The sequence below is a fragment of the Salvelinus sp. IW2-2015 genome, linkage group LG6.1 (assembly GCF_002910315.2).
Source record: "Salvelinus sp. IW2-2015 linkage group LG6.1, ASM291031v2, whole genome shotgun sequence".
Taxonomy (NCBI): Eukaryota; Metazoa; Chordata; class Actinopteri; order Salmoniformes; family Salmonidae; genus Salvelinus; species Salvelinus sp. IW2-2015.
In genome coordinates, this window is record NC_036845.1 from 20,448,715 (window position 1) to 20,469,861 (window position 21,147).

Sequence of the window (21,147 nt, forward strand, 5' to 3'; positions counted from 1 at the left end):
ACCGTCCAACCGAAACTCAAACAGGATGTACCAGTGACTAGAACCATTCAACGCTGGTCTGACCAATCGGAATCCTTGCTTCAAGATTGTTTTGATCACGCGGACTGGCATATGTTCCGGTCAGCCTCAGATAACAACATCGATCTATACGCTAACTCGGTGAATGAGTTTATAAAGAAGTGCATTGGAAATGTTGTACCCACTGTGACTATTAAAACCTACCCTAACCAGAAACAGTGGATGGCGGCATTCACGCTAAGCTGAAAGCGCGAACCACCGCATTTAACCATGGAAAGAGGTCTGGGAATATGGCTGAAAATAAACAGTGTTTTATGCTCCCACTCTCCCTCTCTGGCGCTCGAGGGTGCCAGGCTGCCCTTCATTACGCACACCTGTCACCATCATTACACGCATCAGCACTCATTGGACTCACCTGGACTCCTGCACGTTGTTGATTGCCCCCTCTATATCTGTCTGTTCCTCAGATTTGTTCACCGTGTCAGCATTATTGTCATAATGTTATTTTGTTCTCCCGTCCAGACGCTGTTCTTGTTTTGTTTGATATCCATTTTTCATTAAATGTTCACTCCCTGTACTTGCTTCTTGTCTCCAGTGTTGGTCTTTACAGGAATTTAAATGGAATTAACCCTAACCCTGGTAAGAAACCAAGGTAAAAAAAATCTCTAAACTGCATTCACAGTGTACATACAGTACCATTCAAAAGTTTGGACACACCTACTCATTCCAGGGTTTTTCTTTATTTTTACTATTTTCTACATTGTAGAATATAATGTACACAACACTATGAAATAACACATATGGAATCATGTAGTAACCAAAAAAGTGTTAAACAAATCTAAATATTTTTTAGAGATTCTTCAAAGTAGTTACCCATTGCTTTGATGACAGCTTTGCACACTCTTGGCATTCTCTCAACCAGCTTCATGAGGTAGTCACCTGGAATYCATTTCAATTAACAGGTGTGCCTTGTTAAAAGTTAATTTATGGAATTTCTTTCCTTCTTAATGGTTTTGAGCCAATCAGTTGTGTTATGACAAGACAGGGGTGATAAACAGAAGATAACCCTATTTGGTAAAAGACAAAGTCCATATTATGGCAAGAACAGCTCAAAATACAAAAGAGAAACGACAGTCCATCCATTACTTTAAGACATAAAGTTCAGTCAATGTGGAAAATTTCAAGACCTTTACAGTATCTTCATGTGCAGTCGCAAAAACAATCAAGTGCTATGACGAAACTGGCTCTCATGAGGACCGCCACAGGAAAGGAAGACCCAGAGTTACCTCTGCTGCAGAGGATAAGTTCATTAGCGTTACCAGCCTCAGAAATTGCAGCCAAAATAATTGCTTCACAGAGTTCAAGTAACAGACATATCTCAACATCAAATGTTCAAAAGAGACTGCGTGAATCAGGCCTTCATGGTCAAATTGCTGCAAAGAAACCACTACTAAAGGACAACAATAATAAGAAGAGACTTGCTTGAGCCAAGAAACACAAGCAATAGACATTAGATCGGTAGAACTTTGTCCTTTTGACTGGTACTGTATATATATGTATATACACTTTTGAACAGTAGTGTGTATATGTATGTACAGTGGGGAGAACAAGTATTTGATACACTGCCGATTCTGCAGGTTTTCCTACTTACAAAGCATGTAGAGGTCTGTAATTTTTATCATAGGTACACTTCAACTGTGAGAGACGGAATCTAAAACAAAAATCCAGAAACACTTGTATGATTGTTAAGTAATTCATTGCATTTTATTGCATGACATAAGTATTTGATCACCTACCAACCAGTAAGAATTCCGGCTCTCACAGACCTGTTAGTTTTTCTTTAAGAAAGCCCTCCTGTTCTCCATCATTACCTGTATTAACTGCACCTGTTTGAACTCATTACCTGTATAAAAGACACCTGTCCACACACTCAATCAAACAGACTCCAACCTCTCCACAATGGCCAAACCAGAGAGCTGTGTAAGGACATCAAGGATAAATTGTAGACCTGCACAAGGCTGGGATGGGCTACAGGACAATAGGCAAGCAGCTTGGTGAGAAGGCAACAACTGTTGGCGCAATTATTAGAAAATAGAAGAAAATAGAAGAAGTTCAAGATGATGGTCAATCACCCTCGGTCTGGGCTCCATGCAAGATCTCACCTCGTGGGGCAAATCAATGATCATGAGGAAGGTGAGGATCAGCCCAGAACTACACGGCAGGACCTGGTCAATGACCTGAAGAGAGCGGGACCACAGTCTCAAAGAAACCATTAGTAACACACTACGCCGTCATGGATTAAAATCCTGCAGCGCACACAAGGTCCCCCTGCTCAAGCAGGCGCATGTCCAGGCCCGTCTGAAGTTTGCCAATGACCATCTGGATGATCCAGAGGAGGAATGGGAGAAGGTCATGTGGTCTGATGATTAAAAAATAGAGCTTTTTGGTCTAAACTCCACTCGCCGTGTTTGGAGGAAGAAGAAGGATGAGTACAACCCAAGAACACCATCCCAACCGTGAAGCATGGAGGTGGAAACATCATTCTTTGGGGATGCTTTTCTGCAAAGGGGACAGGACGACTGCACCGTATTGAGGGGAGGATGGATGGGGCCATGTATTGCGAGATCTTAGCCAACAACCTCCTTCCCTCATTAAGAGCATTGATGATGGGTCGTGGCTGAGTCTTCCAGCATGACAACGACCCGAAACACACAGCCAGGGCAACTAAGGAGTGGCTCCGTAAGAAGTATCTCAGGTCCTGGAGTGGCCTAGCCAGTCTCCATACCTGAACCCAATAGAAAATCTTTGGAGGGAGCTGAAAGTCCGTATTGCCCAGCGACAGCCCCGAAACCTGAAGGATCTGGAGAAGGTCTGTATGGAGGAGTGGGCCAAAATCCCTGCTGCAGTGTGTGCAAACCTGGTCAAGAACTACAGGAAACGTATGATCTCTGTAATTGCAAACAAAGGATTCTGTACCAAATATTAAGTTCTGCTTTTCTGATGTATCAAATACTTATGTCATGCAATAAAATGCTAATTAATTACTTAAAAATCATACAATGTGATTTTCTGGATTTTTGTTTTAGATTCCGTCTCTCACAGTTGAAGTGTACCTATGATAAAAAATTACAGACCTCTACATGCTTTGTAAGTAGGAAAATCTGCAAATCAGCAGTGTATCAAATACTTGTCCCCACTGTATATACACTGCTCAAAAAAATAAAGGGAACACTTAAACAACACAATGTAACTCCAAGTCAATCACACTTCTGTGAAATCAAACTGTCCACTTAAGAAGCAACACTGATTGACAAAAATTTCACATGCTGTTGTGCAAATGGAATAGACAACAGGTGGAAATTATAGGCAATTAGCAAGACACCCCCAATAAAGGAGTGGTTCTGCAGGTGGTGACCACAGACCACTTCTCAGTTCCTAGCTTCCTGGCTGATGTTTTTGGTCACTTTTGAATGCTGTGGTGCTTTCACTCTAGTGGTAGCATGAGACGGAGTCTACAAACCACACAAGTGGCTCAGGTAGTGCAGCTCATCCAGGATGGCACATCAATGCGAGCTGTGGCAAGAAGGTTTGCTTGTCTGTCAGCGTAGTGTCCAGACCATGGAGGCGCTACCAGGAGACAGGCCAGTACATCAGGAGACGTGGAGGAGGCCGTAGGAGGGCAAACAACCCAGCAGCAGGACCGCTACCTCCGCCTTTGTGCAAGGAGGAGCAGGAGGAGCACTGCCAGAGCCCTGCAAAATTACCTCCAGCAGGCCACAAATGTGCATGTGTCTGCTCAAACGGTCAGAAACAGACTCCATGAGGGTGGTATGAGGGCCCGACGTCCACAGGTGGGGTTGTGCTTACAGCCCAACACCGTGCAGGACGTTTGGCATTTGCCAGAGAACACCAAGATTGGCAAATTCGCCACTGGCGCCCTGTGCTCTTCACAGATGAAAGCAGGTTCACACAGAGCACTGTGACAGACGTGACAGAGTCTGGAGACGCCGTGGAGAACGTTCTGCTGCCTGCAACATCCTCCAGCATGACCGGTTTGGCGGTGGGTCAGTCATGGTTGGGGTGGCATTTCTTTGGGGGCCATGTGCTGGCAAGCCTCCATGTGCTTGCCAGAGGTAGCCTGACTGCCATTAGGTTTCTTGCATGGAATAGCCTTCATTTCTCAAAACAAGAATAGACTGATGAGTTTCAGAAGAAATGCCTTTGTTTCTGGCCATTTTGAGCCTGTAATCGAACCCACAAATGCTGATGCTCCAGATACTCAACTAGTCTAAAGAAGGCCAGTGTGATTGCTTCTTTAATCAGCACACAGTTTACCGAGATGAGATCCTCAGACCCCTTGTGAGACCATATGCTGGTGCGGTTGGCCCTGGTTCCTCCTTAATGCAAGACAATGCTAGACCTCATGTGGCTGGAGTGTGTCAGCAGTTCCTGCAAGAGGAAGGCATTGATGCTATGGACTGGCCCGCCCATTCCCCAGACCTGAATCCAATTGAGCACATCTGGGACATCATGTCTCGCTCCATCCACCAACGCCACGTTGCACCACAGACTTTCCAGGAGTTGGCGGATGCTTTAGTCCAGGTCTGGGAGGAGATCCCTCAGGAGACCATCCGCCACCTCATCAGAGCATGCCCAGGCGTTGTAGGGAGGTCATACAGGCACGTGGAGGCCACACACACTACTGAGCCTCATTTTGACTTGTTTTAAGGACATTACATCAAAGTTGGATCAGCCTGTAGTGTGGTTTTCCTATTTAATTTGAGTGTGACTCCAAATCCAGACCTCCATGGGTTGATAAATTTGATTTCCATTGATAATTTTTGTGTGATTTTGTTGTCAGCACATTCAACTATGTAAAGAAAAAAGTATTTAATAAGAATATTTCATTCATTCAGATGTGTTATTTTAGTGTTCCCTTTATTTTTTTGAGCAGTGTATATACACACACTACTGTTCAAACGTTTGGGATCACTTAGAAATGTTCTTGTTTTTGAAAAGCAAATTTTCCAAGTTTCTTGGCAATTTCTTGCATGGAATAGCCTTCATTTCTCAAAACAAGAATAGACTGATGAGTTTCAGAAGAAAGGCCTTTGTTTCTGGCCATTTTGAGCCTGTAATCAAACCTACAAATGCTGATGCTCCAGATACTCAACTAGTCTAAAGAAGGCCAGTGTGATTGCTTCTTTAATCAGCACAACAGTTTTCAGCTATGCTAACATAATTGCAAAAGGGTTTTCTAATGATCAATTAGCTTTTTAAAATGATAAACTTCAATTAGCTAACAGAACGTGCCATTGGAACACAGGAGTGATGGTTGCTGATAATGTGCCTCTGTTAGCCTATGCAAATATTCCATAAAAAAAAGAAATCTGCCATTTCCAGCTACAATAGTCATTTACAACATCTACACTGTATTTCTGATCAATTTGATGTTATTGTAATGGACAAAAAAAATATTTCAAAAATCAAGGACATTTCTAAGTGACTCCAAACTTTTGAACGGTAGTGTATATATTTTTTAAATATATTTTCCTTCATTATTTTCCCCTAACCCTACTACTCCTCCCTAATTGGAGGAAACTAATGGACAATAACACTTAGGCATCTACTTCCAGTGCTTTCAGAAAGTAATTCAATTGATTTGGAAAAGCAGACACCTGTCTATAAGGTCCCACAGTTGACAGTGCCTGTCAGAGCAAAAACCAAACCATGAGGTCGAAGGAATTGTCTGTAGAGCTCCGAGGCAAGATTGTGTCGAGGCACAGAAGGGTACTTAATTAAAAATGTCTGCAGCATTAAAGGTCTCAAGAACATAGTGGCCTCCATCATTGTTAAATGGAAGAAGTCTGGAACCACCTCCCGGGCTAAACGGGAGAGAAGGGCCTTGGTCAGGGAGGTGACCAAGAACTCGATGGTCACTCTGATAGAGCGCCAGAGTTCCTCTGTCCAGAAGGACAACAATCTCTGCAGCATTCCATCAATCAGGCCTTTATGGTAGAGTGGCCAGATGGAAGCCACTCCTCAGTAAAAGGCACATGACAGCCCGCTAAAGACTCTCAGATCATGAGAAACAAGATTCTTTGGTCTGATGAAACCAAGATTGAACTCTTTGGCCTTAATGCCAAGCAGAACTTCTGGAGGAAAACTGGAATCATCCCTACTGTGAAGCATGGTGGTGGCAGCATCCTGCTGTGTGGACGTTTTTCAGCGGCAGGGACTGGGAGACTAATCAGCATCGAGGGAAAGATGAACGGAGCAAATTACAGAGAGATCCTCGATGAAAACCTGCTCCAGAGCGTTCAGGACCTCAGACAATGACCCTAAGCACACAGCCAAGACAATGCAGGAGTGGCTTCGGGACAAGTCTCTGAATGTCCTTGAGTGGCCCAGCCAGAGCCTGGACTTGAACCTGATCAAACATCTCAGCTTTCTCCTATAGATCTCCATTTTTATGGAATAGTCTGCCTACCCATGTGAGAGACGCAGACTAGGTCTCAACCTTTAAGTCTTTATTGAAGACTCATCTCTTCAGTAGGTCATATGATTGAGTGTAGTCTGGCCCAGGGGTGTGAAGGTGAACGGAAAGGCTCTGGAGCAACGAACCGCCCTTGCTGTCTCTGCCTGGCCGGTTCCCCTCTCTCCACTGGGATTCTCTGCCTCTAACCCTATTACAGGGGCTGAGTCACTGGCTTACTGGTGCTCTTTCATGCCATCCCTAGGAGGGGTGCGTCACTTGAGTGGGTTGAGTTACTGACGTGATCTTCCTGTCTGGGTTGGCGCCCCCCCTTGGTTTGTGCTGTGCGTGGAGATCTTTGTGGGCTATACTCAGCCTTGTCTCAGGATGGTAAGTTGGTGGTTGAAGATATCCCTCTAGTGGTGTGGGGGCTGTGCTTTGGCAAAGTGGTGGGGTTATATCCTTCCTGTTTGGCCCTGTCCGGGGTATCATCGGATGGGGCCACAGTGTCTCCTGACCCCTCCTGTCTCAGCCTCCAGTATTTATGCTGCAGTAGTTTATGTGTCAGGGGGCTAGGGTCAGTTGGTTATATCTGGAGTACTTCTCCTGTCTTATCCGGTGTCCTGTGTGAATTTAAGTATGCTCTCTCTAATTCTCTCCTTCTTTCTCTCTCTTCAGAGGACCTGAGCCCTAGGACCATGCGTCAGGACTACCGGGCATGATGACTCCTTGCTGTGCCCCAGTCCACCTGGCCTTGCTGCTGTTTCAGTTTCAACTGTTCTGCCTGCGGCTATGGAACCCTGACCTGTTCACCGGATGTGCTACCTGTCCCAGACCTGCTGTTTTCAACTCTCTAGAGACAGCAGGAGCGGTAGAGATACTCTTAATGATCGGCTATGAAAAGCCAACTGACATTTACTCCTGAGGTGCTGACTTGTTGCACCCTCGACAACTACTGTGATTATTATTATTTGACCATGCTGGTCATTTATGAACATTTGAACATCTTGGCCATGTTCTGTTATAATCTCCACCCGGCACAGCCAGAAGAGGACTGGCCACCCCTCATAGCCTGGTTCCTCTCTAGTTTTCTTCCTAGGTTTTGGCCTTTCTAGGGAGTTTTTCCTAGCCACCTGCTTCTACACCTGCATTGCATGCTGTTTGGGGTTTTAGGCTGGGTTTCTGTACAGCACTTTGAGATATATATACACTGTATTATTGACTGTATGTTTTGTTTATTCCATGTGTAACTCTGTTGTTGTTTATGTGTCGAATTGCTATGCTTTATCTTGGCCAGGTCGCAGTTGCAAATGAGAACTTGTTCTCAACCAGCCTACCTGGTTAAATAAAGGTGAAATCAATAAAAAATATCAGCTGATGTAAGAAGGGCTATATAAATAAATCTGATTTGATAAAAAAGGTTTTATGTACCGCAACTGGTATGCAACCCAGCCCTGGAGTTTTCCCAGACTTTGCTGCAACCCTTATTACTAGCCTGTTCAACCTCTCTTTCGTATCGTCTGAGAGCCCTAAAGATTAAGAAAGCTGCCGCAGAAATCCCCCTCTTCAAAGGGGGAGACACTCTAGACCCAAACTGTGACAGACCTATATCCATCCTGCCCTGCCTTTCTAAAGTCTTCAGAAGCCAAGTTAACAAACAGATCACCGACCATTTCGAGTCCCACCGTACCTTCTCCACTATGCAATCTGGTTTCCGAGCTGGTCATGAATGCACCTCAGCCACGCTCAAGGTCCTAAACAATATCATAACAGCCATAGATAAAAGACAATACTGTGCAGCCGTTTTCATTGACCTGGCCAAGGCTTTCGAGTCTGTCAATCACCACATTCTTATCGGCAGACTCAACAGCCTTGGTTTCTCAAATGACTGCCTCACCTGGTTCACCAACTACTTCTCAGATAGAGTGTGTCAAATCGGAGAGCCTGTTGTCCGGACCTCTGGTAGTCTCTATGGGGGTACCACAGGGTTCCATTCTCGGGCCTACTCTTTTCTCTGTATATATCAATGATGTCGATTCTCTGATCCACCTCTATGCAGACGACACCATTCTGTATAAATCTGGCCCTTCTTTGGACACTGTGCTAACAAACCTCCAAACGAGCTTCAATGCCATACAACAATCCTTCCGTGGCCTCCAACTGCTCTTAAATGCTAGTAAAACTAAATGCATGCTCTTCAACCGATTGCTGCCCGCACCTGCCCGCCCGCCTAGCATCACTACTCTGGACGGTTCTGTCTTAGAATATGTGGATAACTACAAATACCTAGGTGTCTGGTTAGACTGTAAACTCTCCTTCCAGACTCTCATTAAGCATCTCCAATCCAAAATTAAATCTAGAATCGACTTCCTATTTCGCAACAAAGCCTCCTTCAATCTTGCTGCCAAACATACCCTTGTAAAACTAACTATCATACCGATCCTTGACTTCGGTTGTGTCATTTACAAAGTAGCCTCCAACACTCTACTCAGCAAATCAGACGTAGTCTATCACAGTGGCATCCGTTTTGTGACCAAAGCCCCATATACTACCCACCACTGAGACCTGTATGCTCTCGTTGACTGGCCCTCGCTACATATTTGTCGCCAAACACACTGGCTCCAGGTCATCTATAAGTCTTGGCTAGGTAAAGCTCCGCCTTTTCTCAGCTCACTGGTCATCATAGCAACACCCACCCTTAGCACGCGCTCCAGCAGTTATATTTCACTGGTCATCGCCAAAGCCAACACCTTCTTTGGTCGCCTTTCCTTCCAGTTCTCTGCTGCCAATGACTGGAACGAATTGCAAAAATCACTGAAGCTGGAGACTTATATCTCCCTCACTAACTTTAAGCATCAGCTGTCAGAGCTTACCGATCACTGTACCTGTACACAGCACACCCAACTACCTCATCCTCATCCCCATTTGTTTTTTTTGCTCTTTTGCACCCCAGTATCTCTACTTGCACATCATCATCTGCACATCTATCACTCCAGTGTTAATGCTAAATTGTAATTATTCCACCACTATGGCCTATTTATTGCCTTACCTCCTTAACCTTACTACATTTGCACACACTGTAGATAGATTTTTCTATTGTGTTTTTGACTGTACATTTGTTTATCCCATGTGTAGCTCTGTGTTGTTGTTTTTGTCGCACTGCTTTGCTGTATCTTGGCCAAGCCACAGTTGTAAATGAGAACTTGTTCTCAACTGGCCTACCTGGTTAAATAAATGTTAAATATAAAATAAATAAAAGACTTAAAGGCTTTAATTGCATCAATAAGTTCCTCCTCTGTAATTTGGCCTTCACATGAGTCTATCTGTACAGCTGTTAATTTGACATTATTAATTGAAAAAAAATCCTTACAATTAACTATGGTTAGTGGAGATGGAGGAGACTGAAATGAAAACATATGCTTAAAGTACTTTGCTTCCTCTTTCAACATATTGTTTGGTGAATCATGGGTAACAAGCTACAGTCAATTATTTTTGGTAGCATTTTTATGTTGAACATAAAAAATATATTTTGTTTATTTTTCCCCATATTTCATCCAGTTCGCTTTATTTTTATAATATAGTACACTTTATCTTTCTTGAATAAGTTACTCCATTACTTTTAGTTTTTTCACTAACGTATTCTGTGCTTCTGTAGTATTGCTATCTATCTGTACTGTAAACTCCTCGATTGTCACACCCTGATCAGTTTCACCTGTCCTCGTTATTGTCTCCTCCCCTCCAGGTGTCGCTTGTTTTCCCCAGTGTATTTATCCCTGTGTTTCCTGTTTCTCTGTGCTAGTTCGTCTGGTATATTTCCAAGTCAACCAGCGGTTTTCCCATTCTCCTGCTTTTTACATTCTCCGTTTTCTAGTCCTTGACAGACCCAGCAGACTTGGACCAGCTCCGCCACGCTGTCTCCCTGCAGTGAGCAACCATTGGGAAACATCAGGAGTTGCTACAGGGCCTTTTGGAAGGGCTCAGTTCCTTGACGGAATGCCACGACCATGGGTTAAAGGCTATTATGGAGCAAATCAGGGAGTTAGCTCAGACTGGAGCAAATCAGGGAGTTAGCTCACTGTCTGCCACCTCTGAAAAACCAATCACCCAGTAATTTTTTCTCATATATGTGGTGCGTTGGTACAGCCTATCCCGACTCCCCGTGAACGCCACTTACCATCTCCAGAGCGATATTCGGGGAATCCTGGTACCTGCCGGGGTTTTCTTTCTCAGTGCTCACTTATTTTTGAGCTACAGCCATCTTTGTTTTCTTCAGACCCATCGAAGATGGCGTATATAATTACGCTAATGTTGGGAAGGGCGCTCTCCTGGGCTACGGCAGTTTGGGAACAACAATCTGCCATTTGCGGTCATTTGGAGGAATTCATGGCAGAGATGAGAAGTTTTTGAGTCTCCGGTATCCGGGAGAAAGGCGGCCAGCAAACTGCTTGACTTACGTCAAAACTCCCGTAGTGTGGCAGACTACGCGGTGGACTTTCGCACGTTGGCTGCCGATAGTGCCTGGAATCCGGAGTCTTTGTTAAGATACTTTTCTGCACGGATTATCTGAGGAGGTTAAGGATGAGCTAGCTGCTCGGGAACTGCCGATGGCCCTCGACTCCCTTATCGCCTTAACCATTAAAATTGATGGACGCCTAAGGGAACGCAAGAGTGAGAGGAGGTCTGGTCTCGGGCACACTCGTGCACTCGATATGGCGCGTTCACCTCCTATGGAATCCGGAAGATTCCGAAGGCAGCTCTTCTGAGAGGAGTCGAAGCCACCCGAGTTCTCTCGTGAATCTACGACTGGTGAGTTGGATACTGCTGAGCCTATGCAGTTGGGAAGAACTAGGCTATCAGTTTGGGAGCGATCACGGAGGATGAATAAAAGCTGTCTGTACTGTGGATGGGCAGGGCATTTTATAGATACCTGCCCTATTCGGAAACCCTTGTCTCTAGTGGGTACCAGTACTATGGTGAGCCAGACTGGGAGTTCCCTAATTCCCATCACCCACACACCCCTTTTTGCTCTTGTGCAGTGGGGAGACCAATCTAATTCTCTCCGAGTGCTCATTGACTTTGGGGCTGATGAAAATCTTATGTSCTTCTACACCTGCATTACTTGCTGTTTGGGGTTTTAGGCTGGGTTTCTGTACAGCACTTCGAGATATTAGCTGATGTACGAAGGGCTATATAAAATAAACTTGATTTTGATTTGATTTATGGATGCCACGATAGCTTCGGAGCTTGGTATTCCCTCTCAGCCTCTCTCTGTGCCCATTGATGCTAGGGAACTGGACGGCCGCTCTATAGGGGAAGTCACCCATAGTACTGTACCAGTACAATTACGGATTTCTGGTAACCACAGTGAGACAATACAGTTCCTCCTCACCACATCTTCCCATGTTCCGGTTGTTTTGGGATTTTTCATGGCTTCAAAAGCACAATCCGTTGCTTGATTGGACCACAAGCTAGATCCTGGGTTGGAGCCCATTTTTGCCATTCCCACTGCCTTCAAGCAGCACAGCCTTCCTCAAGTCATCTTCCTCAGGATGTTAGCAAGACTGTGGATGTCTCTGCTATCACCACAGAATACCATGACCTCCTGGAAGTGTTCAGTAAGGCACATGCTACTTCCCTTCCCCCGCACCGTCCTTATGATTGTGCCATTGATCTTCTCTCAGGCACTACACCACCTGTGCATTGGTTGTATTCTCTGTCTGGACCAGAGACCAACGCTATGGATAAGTACATAAAAGAGTCTCTGGCCACTGGGGCCGTCCGTCTGTCTGCATCTCCTGCCAGCGCAGGGTTTTTCTTTGTGAAGGACAAGACCCTGCGTCCGTGTATTGACTACCGGGGACTTAATGACATGACTCAAGAATCGTTACCTCCTACCTCTCCTCGGCGTTTGAACCTCTCCAGGGGGCCACCATATTTTCCAAGTTGGACCTTCGAAATGCCTACCATCTGGTTCAGATACGCGAGGGGATGAGTGGAAGACAGCCTTCAACACAGCCAGTGGACATGAGTACCAGGTCATACAATTTGGACTCACCAACGCCCCGTTGTTTTTCCAGGCTTTGGTCAATGATGTTCCTCGGGACATGCTAAACCGGTTTGTGTACCTTTACGACATCCTGTTTTTTTCCCCCGATCTGCACAAGAACATGTTCTTCATGTCAGACAGGTCCTTCAGCGCCTCCTGGAGAGAAGTGTGAGTTCCTCCAAAGCTACTATCAAATTTCTGGGATATGTCATTGCTGAGGGCAATGTTCAGATGGATCCTGGAAAGGTGAAAGCAGTGGTGGATTGGCCTCAACCAACATCCAGGGTGCAGTTGCAACGGTTTCTTGGTTCTGCAAACTTCTACCGCCGTTTCATTCGGAACTACAGCACCCTGGCGGCCCCCCTCTCGGCACTCACCTGTCTCAAGGTACCGTTCAAATGGTTTCCAGCTGTCAACAAAGCCTTTGTGGACCTGAAGCATCGGTTCACAACAAAACCCATCCTCATCTATCCAGACCCCTCGCGTGAATTTGTGGTGGAAGTGGATGCTTCGGATGTTGGAGTGGGGGCCATCCTTTCCCATCGATCTGCCCAGGACCAGAAGCTTCATCCCTGTCCCATCGTCTCAATCCTGCTGAAAGGAACTACGATGTAGGAAACTGAGAACTCCTGGTGGTGAAGATGGCGTTGGCCGAGTGGAGGCACTGGCTGGAAGGAGCAGAACAGCCATTCCTGGTCTGGACCGACCATAACCTGGAATATCTCCTTACAGCCAAGCGCCTCATCTCCAGGCAGGCCCGGTGGGCCCTCCTGTTCACCAGATTTAACTTCACCATCTCCTACCGCCCAGTGTCAAAGAATGTGAAGCCTGACTCCCTCTCCAGCCTATACAGTTCCTTTGCCACACCCTTCTCATCTGAAACCATTCTCCCTACCTCATGCCTTGCTGCCACTGTGGATTGGGGTATTGAGAACCTGGTCCGCGAGGCACAACGCTCCCAGCCTGGACCTGAAGGAGGCCCGGCTAACCGGCTGTTTGTCCCTAAACCAGTCCGGTCCCGGGTCCTGGAATGGGCTCATTCCTCCAGGCTGACCTGTCATCCAGTGTTCCGTTGTACACTAGCCTTCCTTCGACAACGTTTCTGGTGGCCCACAATGGTCCCTGACATCTCTGCCTTCGTCACCGCATGCACTGTGTGTGCTCAAAACAAGACTCCACGGCAAGCTCCTTCTGGCCTCCTGCAGCCACTACCGGTTCCTCATTGTCCCTGGTCTCCTATATCTCTGGACCTAGTCACTGGGCTCCCTCCGTCTGATGGTAGTCGACCGGTTCTCCAAGCCCGCCCATTCCATCCCTCTCCCCAAACTACCTTCTGCCAAGGAGACAGCCCAACTTATGGTGCAGCATGTCTTCCGGATCCATGGACTCCCGGTAGACATGGTCTCCGATCGGGGTTCTCGTCTCAGTTCTGGAAGGCATTCTGCACCCTTATTGGGTTGTCGGTCAGCCTGTCATCCGGATTCCATCCCCAAACTAACGGTCAGTCGGACCGAGCCAACCAAGCCCTGGAGACCACCTTAAGGTGCCTGGTCCCAACCAACCCCACTACCTGGAGCCGTCAACTGGTCTGGGTGGAGTATGCCCGCAACACTCTTCCCAGTTCTGCCACAGGACTCACCCCATGGAGCACTTGAAAGGGGAATCAGCCTCTGCTCTTCCCGGAACAAGAGCAGGAGGTAAGCGTACCCTCGGCCCAGATGTTTGTCCGCTGTCGGCGTACCTGGAGAAGAGCCAGGGCGGCTATTCTCAAGAACAACTCGAGGTATCGTTGACAAGCGGACCGTCGCCGGACCCCAACTCCCTGCTACTGCGTTGGGCAGAGGGTATGGCTGTCCACACAGACCTGCCCCTTTGGGTAGAGTCCCGCAAACTGTCCCCTCGTTTCATTGGTCCTTTTCCCATCTCCTGAGTTCCACTGCTGTCCGTTACCCCGTACCCTCCGAATTCACCCTACCTTTCATGTGTCTAAGATTAAGCCCATGTCTCACTGTTCTTTGTCTTCTGTCACCAGGAGCACTCCCACCGTCATTGATGGCCATCCGGCCTACACGGTTAAACGTCTCCTGGGTGTTCGACCACGGGGCAGGGGTTTCCAGTACCTAGTTGACTGAGAGGATTACGGCCCGGTGGAGAGGTGCTGGGTTCCCGCTAGAGACATCCTGGATCCAGCCCTCATCGCCGACTTCCACTGCCAACACCCCGGTCAACCAGGTATGCGCCCAGGTAGGACGCCAGGTGGCGTCCCTAGAGGGGGGGGGGGGGGGGGGGGGGGGGGGGGGGGGGGGGGGGGGGGGGGGGGGGGGGGGGGTACTGTCACACCTTGATCAGTTTCACCTGTCCTCGTTATTGTTTCCACCCCCTCCAGGTGTCACTTGTTTTCCCAGTGTGTTTATCCCTGTGTTTCCTGTCTCTCTGTGCCAGTTCGTCTTGTATGTTTCCAAGTCAACCAGCGTTTTTCCCGTTCTCCTGCTTTTTGCATTCTCCTTTTTCTAGTCCTCCTGGTTTTGACCCTTGCCTGTTACTGGACTTTGTACCCACCTGCCTTGATCACGAGCCTGTCTGCCACTCTGTACCTCCTGGACTCTGATCTGGTTTTGACCTTTTTGTCTGTCCACGACCATTCTCTTGCCTACCCCTTTGGATTAATAAACATTGTAAGACTTCAACCATCTGCATCTGTGTCTCGCCTTGTGTCATGATATCTATTTCCTTTGTTAATATGAATTATTTTGACCTAAATTGCTTTTGTTTTAAATATGAATATTGAATTGCATGGCCTGTAAAAGCACATTTTTAAAACTCTCTCACAATAAGGGGATCTGCTATACCTATATGTTGAAAAAAGTGAGTTATAAATTATTCTGTCCTTTGTAAAAAATAAGTTGTCATCCAATAGGCTTTGATAAAATGTCCAATATCCTTGCCCATGTGGACATTCTGCAAGAGTAATGTATAGGCTGTTTCTTACCCTCTATTGAACAACACTCTCTCACACACAGCCTAGCCTTCACTCTTTATCAACGACACAGGTGTGTGTGCTCAAGGTTGGCCATGAACCTATATGGCTGTTCAGGATTTCATGGCTCATTTTTATAAGTGCTCCTACTGTAAGGGATAAAAGCCAATATTCACTCATTAAATTAATCAGGATGGAATAGAAAATGATTTCATCATAGAAATATTACCACATGCATTTGAAATGTATTAAATACAAGTAAATAGTTGCATTAAGGTATGAAGGAGTCTTATCCTAGCAATACAATAGTATTGTTAATGAATGTAGACTAACTTCATTCCTCACGGTAGGTAGACTGATCGTTGCGCTCGTGCTCATCGTTCTGTGTTGTCACTGGGAGAGCGTTCACCGGTACATCCACTTGTTGACCTGTGTTCACAACAGAGTTCAGGGTTACTGTACGCTATTTAAAGAGGGAGGCAACATGGCACACGGTTTAGTCAAACGGGAATCAGTCGAGAGTGAGATGCATAAACCCGAAGACCAAAGTAAGATCTTTGTTTACACGAAGAAGAGGGGGTATGACGTTACACGTAACCCCTACCTGAACAAGGTAACCAAAACAAGTGCTTTTTGTGTTTACTTTGTACGTTTATTTTCTAAACGAAGTGTTAGCTTTAGCCTACATGTTTAGGAGTATTGGCTTCAGAGCAGGCTATATTTAGATTTAAAGGAGCACAATGCCCCTCGAAGCGGTTTACATGAAGTTGTTCCACTCTCGCCTTTGCGTTTTTTTTCTAGTAGCCCCATAGCTCCAAGAAATGACGCGAAAGCCCATCCTCCCCGCGTAATACCCATTACACAAGTTCAGCTTTTCAAATATTAAATGACAGCCAGCCCACTGTGGATGATTGAGATTTGTGCATTTAAGATTAACGAGCTAACAATATATTTTCATTTGGCGAGAGGAAGAACTAAAGTCGGTCAGCTGCTAACCTTCGCAGTTGCATGAGTGGAATGAAGCTATGGAAGCATATGTCCACCCTCGACTTGCTGGTCAGACTTCGAAAAACTCTTCCAGTTTTTGTCACAGGCTGCCACTTTAGGAATATGTTTTCAAAATAGCACAGAGAGGCTGGCACAACGGTTAACGAAATTAGCCAAAATGTCAGGAGATAGCTTTGCTAGGCTGCAAAGCATAGTCAATGTGTCAGAGTTTGATTGTGGTAACCAAGGGATCTTTCTAGTGTTTTTCTTCGTCGCACGAGCCACGCCTCCCCTACAGATTTGTGATCACAGGCTAGTGAGGCTACATGTTGTTCGTCAACGTGTGGGAGAGTGACAGTTTACTATCCCTGTCCATGGTTCTGATCAGGTCATCACGATGAGTGCAAATTGTGGGTCATCTGTCAACAGAAAAAACAAAACTGTTTAATTAGACATTTGTAGTGTACTAAAGCCAGAAAAACGAATTACCTGTTGAACTCTCCATTATTGTTGTATTGCAGTTGTCCATTAATTGGGACCCATTGGGGCAACCTGCTCTCAGAGCATTTCATATTATTCTGCTGGTAAATCCGACTCCATTTATTATGATATGTTACATTTCGTATGGATTCATGCATTCATTTGTGGATGTCCATCACCCATTTCATATGATATGTTATGAATTACAATTTGTATTAAAAATTACAAATTTGCTAAACTTACAAATTCTAGCTGGCTAACGTTAGCTAGGCTAGGGGTTAGGGTTAAGTTTAGGAGTTAGGATAAAGGGTTAGGGGAAGGGTTAGCTAAAAGGGTTAAGGTTAGGAGAAGGGTTAGCTAACATGCTAAGTAGTTGCAAAGTAGCTAAAAAGTACTATGTCCGTGATGGGATTCAAACTCGAACCTTCGGGTTGCTAGACGTTGGCGTTATATTGCTGACCAACCACCCTACTTTCATTTTTGCCTTAAGTAACCATCTGTCTTATGTAACTAAACATAACATACAGTATCATACTAAATTGAGTGTCCCGAATTTACATTTACTATGTTACTTCTAGTCTGAGACCAGGCTGACTGGGGCTTGTGTCATACAGTATTTTGCCTTTGATGCTGTAAAAGAGAAGAACAAGGACTTGTAGGCCAATTGTTGGCTTTAGTTGAGTACTTGCATTTCAACTGCTAATTAGGATACTTATCTTGTATTTAAGCTAACACAATGCATTTAAACATTAGAGTGCTATTTAATTTCAATAGATTCTATTTTAGGAATTAGGTAAGAAAAAAATGGAATTACCCCTGCTATATTTCCCACCTTTGGTCTCAAAATGTCTCTCTGATTGCCTTGAAGCACAGCATGACGCCATTCAGCAGCAGAGGTCTTTGGGTAAAAGCTCTCCCTTATCTGATAAAGAGTGACATTTACAACTGTTGAAAGGGCTGTCAGGGTCCTTGTCCCTACCTAGCTGCTGATAAGTCAGTCAGTGCAGTTCAAACATCCTGTTTCAAACATCCTTTTTTTTACACAGTGAATGTGGCTGGCTGCATGGTGGAGTATGATTAGGCATTGCTTTGTGTTGTACAGTTCCATACCTACATTTATTGTTAATCCCAATAAGAAAGGGGTTTTGTCAAGGGTAGCCTATGTGATATTGGTCACTGGGAGCACTGAATCTGCCTTGAATCTGATTCTAATCCCCAATCATTGATAGACTAAAGCTTGAGCCAGGTTCTTGCTTCTGCTGTTTTAACTCAAGTTGGTCATGTCAGCTCTGAACCCTGTCTAAATTGTTTGTTTACATCTAGTAAACTGATTGTTTACATTAAATAACATTTTTAGTCAGATAGCAGACACTCTTATCCAGAGCGACTTACAGGATACAGGATGCTGTATGAAATGGATGTTTGAAACAGGATGTTTGAACTGCACTGACTGACTTATCAGCATCCTGTAAGTAGGGTTAAGTGCCTTGCTCAAGGGCACATCGATAGATCTTTCATCTAGTCGGCTCAGGGATTCGAGCCAGCAACCTTTCAGTTACTGGCCCAATGCTCTTACCAGCTAGGCTACCTGCCGCACATCCCAGTTTGCACCCAAGTGGTTTGAATGGACCGTCTGTACAAGAGAGCTATTAGCCCGTCAATGCAAGCTTGAATTTGAAATTGCAATTGGACAGTGAATTTGAGAAGTTGATTGGTCAGAGAAACGCAGTGAATTTTATTCTGGAATGGCATTGAATGTTGAAATTCCAGAAGGAATGGCTAGGATATTTGATTGGAGTTGCACAACTTCTCAAGCATGTTTCACTAGGTGCAAACCACAAAGACATGTCAGCACAACAATATTTTATTTGGGTGGCCATATTGGATTTGGTCACATGAACTAGGCTATGAGCTATAGACCTAGAGACCCTGGCTGGTCTATCCATTATTTCTATGCTCATCCCTCTCTGTGTCGGAGGTTTTCATGTTACTTCTATGTCTCCTGTCGTAATGAGCTAGCTAGAGCATGTGTTATTGCTTTGTTTTGGAGAAGACTGGGGGTTTAATGAGATTAATTAAGAGAAACTGCTTTCAAACTGCTTTAAATTGGGAGTCATTGGAGACGGAGTGCAGCAACCTATTTATTTAACTCTCCTTCTATAGTAAACGTGCTTCATCTGGAAAACGTTAAGTTAGGCCTAATACACCAAAAGACTGTGAGGACCAAAGTACAGGCTTAATAGTCAGTGTGAGTAACAAATTGCCAAGTCTATTTGCATCAGTCAAAGAATGGTCAAAGAAGCCTACAATGGGTTTCTCTCTTTGTTAATTGATAATAACCGAGATAGACTATTCTTTTAAAGAACGTTTCGTTTTCTATAAGTAGGGCTAAACCACAATTATTTTTGACTGGCAGCAGTCAATGAAGTATAAGCACTAAGTGCAAAGACACTGAGATTGCCTTCTTGAATGCTCCAGCTTTGGTTTGGTATGATCTACCTGATACCCTCATAAGTCAAGTCGAAACTGACGTTGACACACACTTAAACACACAAGTGCACAGGTAAGACTGATCAGAGGAGAAAAAGGCTTTTTATGCAGCGGGGTGAACCATTCACTGTCAACCTTGTCCATGAACCAGCAGGAGGAAATTAGAGGAGAAAGTAGGAAATGCCTGCTAAAGCATGTTCTGCTTCTCAACAACAGGCAGCCTTTTGTGGGCCCAGTAGTGGGACATTGTTGCCCACTCCTGGGTTCAGCACACCCTGGGGATATGTGTTTACCTCCCTCACCTGATCCACTTCAGCCTCAGACAGGAGCCAGTGAGAAGGACAACACACTAATTGATGCTGAGGGACGGAGGTTACTAAAAGCAGTGTGTCCTCACATCTGCAAGAGTCAATTTTGTTTTCATCCCCCTCCACTCACTCTCCATTCACCTTGTACCCCTCCTTTCTCGCTCAACACTCACTCCACCCCTTTGAAAAGGTGGAACAGGATATTATAGGTGTGTTTTCTGTGTGCACACCACGCAATAAAGAAATAAAGTGGGGAGCGAGGCAAAGAAAGGGGTCTCTGTGGGGAGGAAGAGAGAGCTGGCCGGACTCCACAGACGTCCTCTGTCTCTCTGGGTTGATCAGGTATTAATGAGCAGCCTGTGTGAATCCCAGGCTCCCAGGCCACACTGCAGCCCTCTGATGCTTGCTGGGCTGCCACGAAACGCTGGCATGAAAAACAACAAGAAGTGAAACACTCTCTCTGAGCGCCCTATCAGGGATTGTGTTTCACCTCAAACACAGAGGTAGTGGAGCGCAGGTGATCCAACAGATGCCCATTCAGTCGGTCTTTGTGTGCTAACTAGGCTAACCCTGTGCTGAGTTTGGTCACGGTATGGATGGACACTTTGCCTTTAGCATTCATTTGAGTGTCAGGGTGGCATCAATGAAGACCTTGAACTGGGACGGTCCTCTAACATCTCTGGATGTTAAGGAAGATGGCTCTCCTCAGAATACCCCTATGATGCACAGAAGAGTTTCAGCTGTTCATCATGGATTGGTATTCAATTTCACCAAAATAGTGTGGAATGGTGCAGAGTTCAATCTGGCATCAACTTTCAACTCTCCAGAAAATGGAGATCTCTTGATTAAGCAGTAATATGCAGTTTATTGAGGTTTAAATAGCTGGTGTTATGTAACATTTCAGCCCAAAATCAAACTGTGGTGAAGATCCAGAACAGCAATTGGATGCCCCATTTGTAACCACAGACTCCACATTTGTGTTTATTATGGATCCCCATTGGCTGCTGCCAAGGCAGCAGATACTCTTCCTGGGGTCCTGCAAAGACAGTTGATACAATTTTAAAAACATTACAATACATTCACAGATTTCACAACACACTGTGTGCCCTTAGGCCCCTACTCCACCACTACCCCATATCTACAGTACTAAATCCATGTGTATGTGTGTAAATAGTGCGTATGTTATTGTGTGTGTATGCATGTCTGTGCCTATATTTGTTGCTTCACAGTCCCTGCTGTTTCATAGTGTTTTTTTGTTTTGTTTTTTAAATCTATTTTTACTGCTTGCATCAGTTACTTGATGTGGAATAGAGTTCCATGTAGTCATGGCTCTATATAGCACTGTGCACCTCTCATAGTCTCTTCT

General features: G+C 45.3%; 2 protein-coding genes across 2 annotated transcripts in view; one reads left to right on the plus strand and one right to left on the minus strand.

Annotated features, from left to right (window-relative positions):
* Positions 1-16,610, minus strand: part of LOC111965294 (inactive serine protease 35-like) — a 47,947-nt gene extending 31,337 nt beyond the window's left edge. Inside the window, 2 exon segments of the mRNA XM_070444065.1 lie at positions 15,850-15,945; positions 16,513-16,610. Of these exon segments, the coding sequence (XP_070300166.1) occupies positions 15,850-15,854 (5 nt within the window). The 5' untranslated portion in view covers positions 15,855-15,945; positions 16,513-16,610.
* The window catches only part of LOC111965295 (NADP-dependent malic enzyme), a 124,663-nt gene continuing 119,450 nt past the window's right edge, over positions 15,935-21,147 (plus strand). Inside the window, exon 1 of the mRNA XM_023989378.1 lies at positions 15,935-16,129. Within this exon, the coding sequence (XP_023845146.1) occupies positions 16,001-16,129 (129 nt within the window). The 5' untranslated portion in view covers positions 15,935-16,000. The remainder of the gene's footprint in view (positions 16,130-21,147) is intronic.